Source organism: Ranitomeya imitator, chromosome 5 (genome assembly GCF_032444005.1).
Source record: "Ranitomeya imitator isolate aRanImi1 chromosome 5, aRanImi1.pri, whole genome shotgun sequence".
NCBI lineage: Eukaryota > Metazoa > Chordata > Amphibia > Anura > Dendrobatidae > Ranitomeya > Ranitomeya imitator.
Window position 1 is genome coordinate 577,560,434 of NC_091286.1, and position 13,709 is coordinate 577,574,142.

Here is a 13,709-nt window from a genome sequence, read left to right on the forward strand (position 1 = left end):
GTTGCCTGACCTCACTGATCTCAGGAAGACGAGGAGACAATGATGAGATTTGGATTCAGCACCCAGCACCTGGGAACAGCACTAACTGTACTGCTTTTTCCCAGATGCCGGTATATGTCACACTAATGACGCACGGATTTCATCCGTGTGTCATTAGTGTGCACGTGTGTGGGACGTATTGCAGACTGTGCTGATGCAAAAAAAAAAGACATGTCTATGTGTTTTGCACACTAACACACGGCCCCTGGAAGCACATTGACATGTGTGCAGACTAATAGATTTGAATAGGTCTATGTGTGTGTCTCCAGTACATGTGAAAACCGTCACACATGCACCGGAGACACTGACGTGTGAAGGGGCCTAATATTAATTTGTGTTGTAGGCTCTGTGAGCCGAGGTGGTAGAGACATTGTCTGTGGTAGTAGCACTTTTTGTCAGGGCAAACTACAGGGTTGGAATCAGGCGAGTGGGATGGGGCAAGGTGTGCTGGCCATTTCACACACAAAAGCACCTGTAATCTGTAATCTGAATCATGGATGAAGATGATGATAATGATGATCATTCTGTGTTGGACAAACCTGGAGTTGAGGACATCAGAAGAGGAGGTTCCTGGCACCCGACGGGGCCAAATCAGCTTTCCCTATGATCAGCACATGCTGTTGGTAGAGGAGATTGTCCAGCACCTGAAAGATCTGGTGGTGGCCAGTCATATGTGAGATCTTTTCATGTGTATTAGTTCTTTTCCATGTTGACTGACTGGGAGAATTCTTTTCTATCCTTGCAAAGTCAACACTGCCACATGTGCAGCCACTGCGCAGATCAGGTCAGAAAGAGATACATTGTCAGAAAAGGCAACATTTTTACAATTAGCAAACCAAAATTCTTTGACTTACAAAACTGTGATCTGTTTTACCAAAATTTTATTTTTTTCCAAAACTGTTAATCATTTTTGAAGTGGGGAAATTGGTGTGTGTGTGACCAGGTAACTACCACCTGCTACTACAGAATCAACACTTTCCCGCTTTTCCGGCCTCTATGCAGGTCAGGTCAGAAAGGAAAAATTGGCAGAAAGGGCTAAATTGTCTAAAATTTTCAAACGGAAATTCTTTTAATTCCATAAATGCAATTTTCTTTTACAAAATAAAAAAAATGTGCATATAACCAAGGCAGAAGCACCAATTATAAAACATGACATGATGGACCAAATGGTTTATCCGCCATTGCAACAAAATGATGCACATCAGCAAGCACCTGAACAGCCAGGATTAGTCATACCCTCACTGCGTCCTTTCTCCAGTAGATACCCATCCCTTAGCACTGCTCCTATGGATTTCTGGCTAAGCAGATTGGACCAGTGGAAAGAAGTGAAAATAAATCAGACATGGATCAGTGCCCACTTTCATGTGCATGTGCATGTGGAATAGAAACTTGCAGCAGCAGAATGGTGTAGAAGACAGACATCGGACAGTCAGGTGACTATGACTGATGGCAATTATGAAATCGGCCATACCATTTGACTGTCCGTTGTCTGTCTTCTACACAATTCTGCTGCAAGTTTCTGTTGCACATGCTCAGGTAGGCATCTACTCCATGTCTAACATCCGTTGCTGGCTCTACACTACTTCATCATAATTTTTCCGTATGTGGTTTTGGAAGCAGCCATGGCACTTTTTCGCCACCATTACTACTTTCCTTAAAGGGAACCTTATTGGTGATGCATGTTGTCCAAATCGTGGGCAACATGTATAAGCCACTGGCTGTTTAATTATAGCCATGTATGTTTATCTCTGAATCTACAACGTTCAAAGAAAGGCATATTTTTAATAGCGATGTATAAAAAGTATATCAATTATTTATTAATTACCAATATTCATAAAATCACCACATACATAATTATAAAAAGATTTTTTCAAGGACAAAAAATATATAGTGAAGGACACAAAACAGAAAAAGGTTCGACACAATTGCACATATGACAGGACTGGGAAATCAGAGATCATAGTATATATTACATATTACAACGCTGTCTAACCACCATGATTATAATTAGAGTGAAAGAAGCATAATGCCAATATGGCTATCTCCCTATACACATAACTAAGGTGTAGACAGTGCAAATCCTTATGTCAGAATAAAATCTCACCCAATTTTGTCCAGGCAATAGGTCAGACCACGCAGTCTTTTTATAATTATGTATGTGGTGATTTTATGAATATTGGTAATTAATAAATAATTCATATACTTTTTATACATGGGTAGTTCTGTACTCCTTTTTCTTCTTTGTATATTATTGTATCTTGGAGTATTTTAGCCTGTTTTTAACAGTGCAATTTTTATTGATTTATTTCTGGGGGGGTTTTATTTATATTTTTAATAGCGGCCTGGGACCGAGCCGTGCTGGTGACTAGTCACACAGGTGGCTCCCCATCGGCAACTCCCTCCCCACTGACAGTGACTGGAAAGCCTCTGCCTATAATCACACGTAGGCACTAGCTTGCCAATCACTGTCAGTGATCGGGGAGAAGAATGTACCACCTGATAGGTTCTCTTTAAAGAACAGTGTGCCCCCGTGACATGATATATTTTCTATAGCTTTCACTGCAAGTTAGTGTAGATTTTAGTTAGTATCTTCCACCAGCTAATTACTGATATAGATTTCAGTTGATGCATGTTCACTTATTTTATGTGATCCCCTTAGTAAATTGTGCGCACTGTACTCCCTATGACCTTTCTCCCTATGACTGTTGTGGGAAGCACTTGTCTTGTGTCCGTGGGGGCCCAAACGTTGACATATTTTATGACAAGATAAAAAAATACTAAAGGTACCGTCACACTAAGCGACGCTGCAGCGATATAGACAACGAGCCGATCGCTGGAGCGTCGCTGTTTAGGTCGCTGTAGAGACGTCAAACACAGCAACTCCAGAACGATGCAGGAGCGATCCAGTGACGTAACGGCGACTCACTTATCGTTCTCGCTGGTTGTTCGCTCCATGTAAAACATTGCTGGCATCGTTGCTTTTGCTGTCAAACATGACGATACACGCCAACACGCCGACCTGACGACGAAATAAAGTTCTGGACTTCTAGCTCCGACCAGCGATGTCACAGCGGGATCAAGATCGCTGCTGCGTGTCAAACACAACGAGATCGCTATCCAGGATGCTGCAACGTCACGGATCATTGTCGTTCTCATTGTAAAGTTGCTGAGTGTGAAGGTACCTTTAGGCTATGTGCACACTTTGCAGATTCCACTGCGGATTTTTCCGCAGCGGAATTGCAAAATCCGCAGTGAAAACCCATCGCGGTTTTTACTGCGGATTTATCGCGGTTTTTACTGCGTTTTCTTCTGCGGATTTTCAACTGCAGTTTTCTATTGGAGCAGCTGAAAATCCGCAGAAAATAAGTGACATGCTGCGGAATGTAATCCGCAGCGTTTCCGCGCGGATTTTTCTGCAGCATGTGCACAGCGTTTTTTGTTTCCCATAGGTTTACATTGAAATGTAAACTCATGGGAAACTGCTGCGGATCCGCAGCGGTCAAATCCGCTGCGGATCCGCAGCAAAATCCGCAAAGTGTGAATATAGCCTAACATTCCATAGGAATCTCCACTTATTTGGACATCTTCTATTTGTTGTGTTTCTGCCACGAATGTGGACTGTCGCCCCAAGTGTTGTACTGAGGATCGTGGTGTTTGGGACTCGTGTATATAGAAGATAAGTAAAGCATTTACACCGTCTCCCAATATATCAATATCTGATCAGTAACATGGGCTGCAGGTTATGCTATACTTCATAGAAATGAAAAGTGAATGGATTTATTGTTATTCTGAGCAGTTTATCAGTTAATCGAACCCGTTTTCAGTGTGGGATCATCAGTGGGTTGGACTATGATGAATAACGCGTCAGATCAAATTTTTCTTAAAATCCATTTAGAATTACGAGAATTCGTGCCAGTGATCACAGGGTCACCTTGTAACTCTTCCCATCATCTTTGTCCCTCATGACTTCTTTATATTGCGGTGACATTGAACATTCCTGCTACATTCCTATATATCAGACTGCGGAGGGGTTAAAGAAAACTGCCTTGCTCACATCTTCTCCTGTGACTCATCTGTGTGTAGATGGAAGGAGTGGCTTTGCTCCTGTATCTGAGGATTCAGTAAAGCTTCACTACCAGCAGAGAGAGTTGCTTGAAGTGTTTCTGTACCCTGTGCTGTAACACCGTGCAGTCATCCCCGGATGCTGCGCTCCTAAAGATGTGCTCCTGTGCATCCCACAGGTAAGACTGGTCCCTCGCCTCTTCTACCATGTTCTTATAAGCTGGGCATTAACTTGGCAAACTTAATTATTTTATCCATACCCGCTACCTTCCTTCCACATCACAAACGCGCATCTTTTTAGATATCCTATAGTCCATAAATAATAATTTGTGCAGATGTATTTTTTTTGTCATTATCATTTTATCTTGGCTGTTAAGTGAATTTTCTATTTTATTATTTTTTCATTGCAAATCAATTTTGTCAAATTTGAGATTAGAAATAACTTGAAAAATGAAGCCGCAATATATCGAAATATTGCCTTTTTTTCCAAAGCAATTGCAAGTGTTGGAAGCTGTATGCGGTCGTGTACAATAGTAGTCAAAGCTAGAGGAATTATGTTACATCTAATAGTGAAGTAAGGTGAAAGAATTCCTCTAATCTCCCGTTCAGTTCGCCATGTGGGGCTTAGAATTTAGTCTATTTATTTAGGAAATATTTTTGTCTTCCCATGTTGACAGACTAATGAGGATTAATCATGTCTGAGGTTTCTTGAGTTGTGTTTTTAAAGGAATGCTTTCTTGGATTTTATATGTTTCCGATGTAATCACAAGTGCACGGACATATTGTAGGTACCAGCTCATAAGTGTGGACGGAGAGACTGCATCTCACATATGTTCCTCATTTTCTGAAATAAGCTAATGTGGAATGTGCTGTCACTTTGCTGCTTTTCTCTGCAAGTTCACTCCACCTGTCAATATCTCTTGTGCCAAGTAATTGCAAAGTCATTTATCAAGCTGTGCAATCCATGGAGAATTATAGCATTAGCTCCGATTTGCAGGAGGTTCTTGTGGAGTCAGAAGATCGGTGCCAAACGTTCTACCTAAGTATTCCGCATACATTTTTTACAAAAAGGCAAATTGATTATAATCCCATTATATATATACCCATCATTCTAGATGAGCATTCTGTAAACTGTTGTGTGAGGCTTAGGCTAAAATTTGGAAAGGTTTTTAATCCCAGTCAAGCAATTTCTAAACCACAGCTCCAGATATTTTGTGCATGTACATCTGTCTCTTGAGCTTTATGTTCCGTTTGCATGGCGTGAAATGTGATTATATACCCAAAGGTAGCACCATCTGAAGGACGGATGAAAGAAATAGATGAATGTTCCATGAACTATTTATCCCAGGAGCTGAGAACGGTTCTCGGCAAAATATAGATAACTCTTTTTCATCTCCAATTCTTTGCTTTGAAAACAGTTTCCTTTGTGTTTTGCAGTAAAATCACTGCTTTCCACCTGTCTCCTTCTCCCTAATTAATTTCTCCATCTCCTCCTACTGTCCCAGATAAGCTTTATTAATTTGTTATGGAATGTAGAATTGTACAAACCAATGAAGTTTTTCGACACCTCTTCCACTAAATTACATAGTCACACTATTAACCATCTCAGAACCATATGATCGAATGGCTGCCCATAGACTCTTCAATTCTATTATACCTTAAAATATAAAAAAATCCACATAGATATGGACCAGCTTATACTTTCTACATAAAAGTGTCAAAATCAAGGTAGTTACATTTTTGTTGCTACGCAGTGGCTCAGAAATATATGGATCACTGTTTAAGAAACCCCCACAGATTTATTCAGACGTTTGAAAAATATTTACTAGTTACAATTTATAGACTTTAGGACGTGTGCTACCGAAGTTCTGTGTATTTTTACCAATAACATAAGCATATTGCTTGAGACAAATTGTACAAAAGCAGCATCAGAACTAAGCATTCATCATATACACATTAAAGTCATCCGAACCTGCCACCATCAAAGGTATAGGGAGGTCTAAAAATTATCCAATGAACGGTTGATGTTGAGAGACAGATGGATCGGCAAAGTTCAATTTTAAAGTCCAATCGTTTTGTTCTCCAGGAAATAAGACCCTGACAGAGCTGTCTGGCAGCCACTTTCTCATATCTTCCCATTGAAATCCTATGAACGATTGGGAAGTCTAATGTTCATAGGCATAAAGGAGCCAAGAAAGATGTCCATCAGTCGAACCAGCATTTGGTCAACAGCTATCTATGGCGTATGGGCCTATTAAGACAAACAACTTACTAGCCAAATGGTGGTCAATGCAGCCAATACTGCCAAGGACGTAATAGAGTTAAAAAAAAGTCCTCCCATGAAGATTTTTTTAATTAATCTGTGTATGTAGCTTAGAGTGTATGTGTCAATATGCTCGTCTACCATCACCTTCACCAGGATCCAGAGCTGTTCTGCTCATCTTTTCAGTGATGTCACCGCTCTGCGGACTCTCTGGGTCACTCTATGCTATATGCGTGAGCCGGAAGTCTCTTTTACAGAGTTAATCTAATTTAGCCTTGTTCTGGCGCTCTATAGACTTACATTGTAAAAGCCATTAACAGAGAGAGCAATGTGACCCAGAGACTCTGAAGAGTAGTGATGTCACTGAGAAGAAGAGCAGAATGGTACTATATCTTGGGAAAGGCAGCAATTGGTGAATATATTAAAGGGGTTGTCCGATCAAAAACGATCACTCTGTGTGACTGCAGACTTATGAATCCGCCAGTGCATAGGAACGGAGGGTATGTTGACTTATACATACCCCCGGCCAATGGCCACGGCCTCGCTCCATACATTTGTATTGAGCCAAGACCGTGCCCTGACCAGTGACGTTGTCAGGCATTGGGCGTGTCCGAAAGATCATTTTGGTCCCAAAAATCATTCACACATTATAATAAACTTCAATAAATCTTACTGTATTTTATGGTTATTGGCATCTCCATACTATGGTACATAGAGCAGTATAAAGTTAAGACATTTTGCTGAAGTACTATGTAAGGCAATAGTATGGAATGAAACCCAAAGCACTTGGCTACATTTACTAGAGTTTCAGTTTTGGACCCAATGGGGCATCATATACCTTCTCCAATCATATCAGGAATCTTTAGGATATTTTTAAACATTGAAAGATCCTAGACAGGAGTTCGTCGTCTGCAAATGTATGTGTTCCATTACGCCCAACTATGCTACGCATACATTTAGTAAAATTACTATCATGTTACTCTGTGGTTACCTGGTCCATTTCTAAAACAATTTTAGCAAAACAGGAGTAACCTCCAGAGAAGTCATTTGAGCAACGGAGAAGAGACATTTCAGGCCTTGAGGATTATTATATGCAGGACTTGGCCTCCACAGGGAGATTTGTGATGTTTAGCAATACTTGTCTAGTTGTAAAAGGGAATAGAGAGCTTTGTTGCACCTGATTTGGGAATGCCAGTTATTTATTCCTACTGAGCGGATTTTCCTGGAGTCTACTCCACAGCGTCAAGCCTCTTGGACCAGGCGATTGTATCTCTTCCAGCAAAATAAAGCAAAGTTCTATGTAGATTTAACTTTTTATGGCAGAAAAAAAAAATATTTTAATTGGAAATTCCCTAAAATATCATCAATTAGCCACTGTATTCAATTAATTTATACTGCTTTGCCCATATATAAGTTAAAGTATTCTGCCTGAGGGACCCCGGACCATGACAAATCAGGGACCCATGACGGAATGCCCAAACATCCATACCGAAGCGTTACTAGCCTATTAATGGTGTAAATTATATACTGTAATTGAGCTGTTAACACCAGTATGACGTTAGAAATGGACACTTTATGACTTCAGAGAGTCCCACTATAATTTTTCTGCTACCTCTTCATTTAATGTGCCACTGTTCATTACTTTATTGATGGCTTTGGAAATCTAGATTTGTGCCAGTTTCTGGTGAAGATGGCTGTATGATAACTTTCTTAATTCTTGTTTACTTGAAAATACGAAGGGAAATGCTATTAAAGTAATATACTGTAGTATAGAAAAGTATTGATCATTCCAATAAACCAATCTGCTCCATAAAACATGTTATGGAATGACTCTCGCCGGTTTATATGTGTCCAGTCACGTATGTTCAGTTCCATTGCATTAGGTTTTAGCTATCATCCTTCTAGAGCTGAGTCGAGGTTGTAAGGGCCCTGGGGAAAACTCTATGACGGCTTCCTTTTCCTTATCATTTGAAGGAGAGAGAAAGTCAGGCTGCAATCAATGCACTGTCCACGACAAAGTAGCAGTGGATCCTAATAGGAATCGGTCTCATTGAACCTGGTATCTGACGGCACGTTATGGAGCAGAAGGAGCTAAACAGATTGATATATGGTTTTGTTGGAAATGAATTAGTGCAGTTAGTGTATTTCTGCTCAGCGTTTAAGAGTCCAGTGGGTAGTTCCAACACAGGACCGCCCACTGGACTCATAAGAATAAAAAAAAACGGGAATGTACTAACTACTCTTAGTATAATTACTTTGGTGTACTATTGGCATTGCCAAGAACTTGGTGCAGTGTTATGACCTCCTTAAAGCGAATCTGTCACCAGATTTTTGCTGTGTAATCTGAAAGCAGCATAATGTAGAGATAGAGAGCCTGATTCCAGCAACATGTAACCTAATGGCCTGCTTGCTGTCATTTTGATAAAATCACTGTTTTCTCTGCTGTAGATCTAGCAGTTCTCTGAATGCTGAGCTCCATATAACCCCACTCACACCACTGACTGACATCTTTCCATGTACACTGTGCATAGGCAGAAGCTGTTAATCAATAGTGGGGGCGGGGTTACACAAAGCAGGAGGACTACATGGCATGAGACAACTAGTCTTCTGTTCTAGTGATATTCTCCTGCTGATAAAACACTGATTTTACTGAAACTGCAATAAGCTACATTATGCTGCTCTCTGGTCACATAGCAGAAGCCTACTGACAGGGTCACTTTAATCTGCATACTGAGCAGTTTACTGACATTTAGTGACCGTACTCACTTGGCCAGAACAGCACTGCCTGAACCCTTACCACGGCACTGTAAAAATACACTGACTATGCGGGAGTCAGCAGCACGCACACAGTGCGAGGGCGGCCCACTCCCTTCACTATTGCCTCCCCGACAGTGGCTGTCACTCACTATTCCTAGGAGTGTGTAAGAAGACCTTCTCTGTAATACACTGAAGCCAGGAGGAGCATGTACCTGATCTTCTCCTACCTGAAGTTGCTTGCTTCACTTCTGGGTGTAGGTAGCAGAAGCCGCTGTCAGGAGGCAATGTTGAAAGGGCGACCCATCCCTACACTGTGTGCGTGCTGTTCACTCCTGCATAGTCAATGTATACACACAGTGCCGTGGTTAGTGTTTAGGCAGCACTTGTTCTGGCCAAGTGAGTACTGTCAATCAGGTAAAATGTTCACTATGTAAATTGAAGGAGCATAAAGTTTTACCAAGTTCTTGGTCACTCCGAGGGTGCACCGAAAGCCCCTAATTTGCATATGGCATAAATCAAGTATTAAAGGTAATTACAGCAGTGAAATATATACTGCTTATATGATTTTTAGAGGAGTGAGTCCCCTATCTAACTGTTTAATTAGTTTGGTTTGCATTTCAGGGGTGTCAGACTCCTTTTAAATGTTGAGAGTCCTGAGTAAAAGGTTTTTTTTTTACTATTCTTTAGCCCAGCCCTGTATCCTTTATTATCACCTTGTCAAATTATTGAGGTCTTGGACCCCACTAATCCAGAGAATTTTTAAATGATGTGCTAAAAGTCAAGGATTGGTTGGTTAAGGTCTGATCAGGAGATATTGGACCCAATCGTTCTGGAGCCGGAGGTTTCTATCGATTTCAAAGCAGAAGTTTACACACATGGGAATTATTTGATATAAAGTACTATTTGGTATTTTGATATTTGGGTCCCAATTCATCATTGCTTTTATACCTTTCTTTCTGACATAGCAATTATGCTTATAGTGACTTTTATGTTTGCACTTTATTCATTATATATTATTTATTTTGCACCTTTTTTAAGTTAACTTAAATTGGCTTTGTATGTTTTTTTTTTTTGTCATTATGGCAATGATATTGGTTATCCAGATTTTTCAGCCTAATTTATCATCTGTGATTTTTCAATATTTTATAAAATGTTAACCTCACTGAAATCCGGTATCACACTGGACTATAAAATTTGTCTTTTTTTAGTTTTTACATAGTCGAAAACTGTTGAAAGATTGTGACTTTTTAATCTTAAAAGCCACAAAAAAAAGACAAAAAAAATTCATCAACCCCCATTTCGTACAAACGCAGCAAAACAAAAAAAAAAATCGCTTAATAAAATAGCAGATGAGGAATCGGAATCGGCTCTTTGGTTTATTTATTTTGCATCTCCTTGAAAATTCCAGTGTTACAGTTCATTCTATTCATTGTAATAAACTTGAAACATGGCTTTTGCGACACATATAAGCTTTTCAGAATATAATCTATTCCATATCACATAATGGTGCCGCTCTCTGTTGGGGGATTAGGAGCTGCGTCTTCCTCTGTGATGATATTGTGGGGGAGGACACGCCTGGCTGTACTGAAGAGATATCCATGCAAATATGAATATCCAGCATTTCGTAAATGTGTTCCCCTGATATAATGAACTGTCAGTGAAAAATGAAACACCGTGCGGCTTTCAGGAAAGGAAGGGACAGCTATAGAGCGTCTCTCGATATAAATTGGACATGATCTTCCAAAGAATCTCTGAATGGCGGATACATAGCAAGGTGCTGGCCTGACTGCTTGCTGGGGATTAATCTCTGTCATAAGAAGTTACCTTCACTTGGGTGTTCTCTAGGGTTATGTTAATGTAGAGCATTCAGTGTATTCTATATTAATAAATCGGTTCTTAAACGGGGTGGGATGAGGTGGTGCCCAATGTCCCATAGGCAGAGGATGCTCGCTAATCTTTCATCTGTTAGATCCCTCCTTTAAGTCTAAGTTTATGGTCTACAAAAAAAACTGTGATAAATTCTTCTCAAATTCATTTAAAGGGAACCTAACAAACAGGAGATTCATACTGCCTGAACCATGGTTTGCATGAACCAGACACTGGCTGCATTATTGCAGCTATGTCGGGCCGACGTACCGACGCACGTTGTGAAATAAATGCACAACGGGAGCAGTGGAGGCAGTTTTTCAACGCATCCGCTGCCCTATTGTAATGTCCGGGGAGGAGGGGGCAGAGTTTCGGCCGCGCATGCGCAGTCAAAAATGGTGGACACGACGCACAAAAAAACGTTAGATTTAACTTTTTTGTGCCGATGGTCTGCCAAAAGACGACGCATCCATCGCACGACGGATGCGACGTGTTGCCATACGTCACAATGCGTCGCTAATGCAAGTCTATGGAGAAAAAACGCATCCTGTGGGCAACTTTGCAGGATGAGTTTTTTCCCCAAAACGACGCATTGCAACGTACGTCACACAACGCAAGTGTGAAAGTAGCCTTACCCTGAAAGACAAGATGGGGACTATGTATTTTGCATGACTAGCAGGGTTGCCAACATGGCTTTTTCTTTTTCTGGACAGCTTATCCAAAAATTACAGACAATATTTTTTACTAGCACATTGGAAAAGCACAATAAATCAATATGATTATAAGTGTGAACAGAAGGTGTGAACCCCATTGCATAACCCTCTCTAACAGGTCAACAAACTTACATTTTATTTAATATAACAAATAAATGAGGGCATTGCAGGTGGAAGTTTGAAAAGATTTGCCCCTAGTCAGCTAGCATTTTATACAATTCTGTGAAAAAATGATTGCCCCTTTCCTGATTTCCTATTCTTTTGCATGTTTGTCTCACTTGAACGTCTCAGATGACCAAATATACAGCTCTGGCAAAAATTAAGGGACCACCTCATCAAAACCTTGTCATAGGCATCCCAATCTCCAGACCTGAACCCCATTGAAAACCTCTGGAATGTAATCCAGAGGATGATGGATAGTCACAAGCCATCAAACAAATAACTGCTTACATTTTTGCACCAGAAGCAGTGTGAAAGACTGGTGGAAAGCATGCCAAGACGCATGAAAGCTGTGATTAAAAATCATGGTTATTCCACAAAGTATTGATTTCTGAACTCTTCCTGAGTTAAAACAATAGTATTGTTGTTTCTAAATGATTATGAACTTGTTTTCTTTGCATTATTTGAGGTCTGAAAGCCCTGTTTTTTTTAATATTGACCATTTTTCTTTTTCAGAAAAAAAATACAAAATTTATTGCTTTGAAATTCGGAGACATGTTGTCAGAAGTTTATAGAATAAAAGAATAATTTACATTTTACTCAAAAATATATCTATAAAGAGAAAAATCAGACAAACTGAACATTTTGCAGTGGTCTCTTAATTTTTGCCAGAGCTGTATTTAAATATTAGATGAAGATAACACAAGTAAACATAAAATGCAGTTTTTAAATTAAGGTCTTTTTTATTACGGGAAACAGAAATCTAAACATACAAAGTCATCTGTGAACAACTGATTGCCCGCTAAAACTAATAACTGGTTGGGCCAAACGAAACAGCAACAACTGCAATTAAGCATTTTACAACGTCCTGGAGGAATTTTGTCTCACTCATCCTTGCAAAATTGTTGTAATTCATCCACATTGGTGAATTTCCGAGCATGAACCGCCTTTTTAAGTTCATGCCACAGCCTCTCAATTTGGATTAAGGTCAGGACTTTGACTAGGCCACTCCAAAGTCTTAATTTTGTTTTTCTTAAGCTATTCGGAGGTGGACTTGTGGGGTGTTTTGGACCATTGTCCTGCTGCACAACCAAGTGCACTTCAGCTTCAGGACACAAACAGATGACCGGATATTCTCCTTCAGGATATTTTGGTAGCAGGATTCATGGTTCTATTTACCACAGCAAGTTTTCCAGGTCCAGAAGCAGCAAAAAATCCCCAGGCCATCACACTACCACCACCATATTTTACTGCTAGTATGATGTTCTGTTTCTGAAATGCTGTGTCACTGTACTTCTTTAAGGTTATGTTTATGTTATGCTTATGTTTTAAGGTGGCTGTTTTCACTACAATATCTCCTGCAGGCCTAAGAGCCTGGGTTCCCTCTAAAACCTCTACAGACATCATTCCAAAGTCTTTCTGACTGGATTCACCACCGTTTTTACATTCACCTGTAAGTGACATCATTCTAAAGTCTTTCTGACTGGATTCACCACCGTTCTTACATTCACCTGTAAGTGACATCATTCTAAAGTCTTTCTGACTGGATTCACCTCAGTTTTTACATTCACCTGTAAGTGACATCATTCTAAAGTCTTTCTGACTGGATTCACCACAGTTTTTACATTCACCTGTAAGTGACATCATTCTAAAGTCTTTTTGACTGGATTCACCTCAGTTTTTACATTCACCTATCAGTACTTGTGCACGTGCCGTGACACACTGTGGAGTTAACCCCAAGTACAGTTCTGTAACCTCTCATTGCTGCATCTACCTCCTTCTGTAAGCTACCAAAAGACACTGTCCAATGCTCTTAAAGCTCCAGACCACAATCACATCTCAGTATCTAA

General features: G+C 40.1%; 1 protein-coding gene across 1 annotated transcript in view; it reads left to right on the plus strand.

The window, feature by feature from the left end:
* The first annotated feature begins 4,176 nt into the window (after positions 1-4,176).
* Positions 4,177-13,709, plus strand: part of SPHKAP (SPHK1 interactor, AKAP domain containing) — a 500,233-nt gene continuing 490,700 nt past the window's right edge. The window contains exon 1 of the mRNA XM_069727823.1: positions 4,177-4,280. Coding sequence (XP_069583924.1) covers positions 4,258-4,280 — 23 coding nt within the window. The 5' untranslated portion in view covers positions 4,177-4,257. The remainder of the gene's footprint in view (positions 4,281-13,709) is intronic.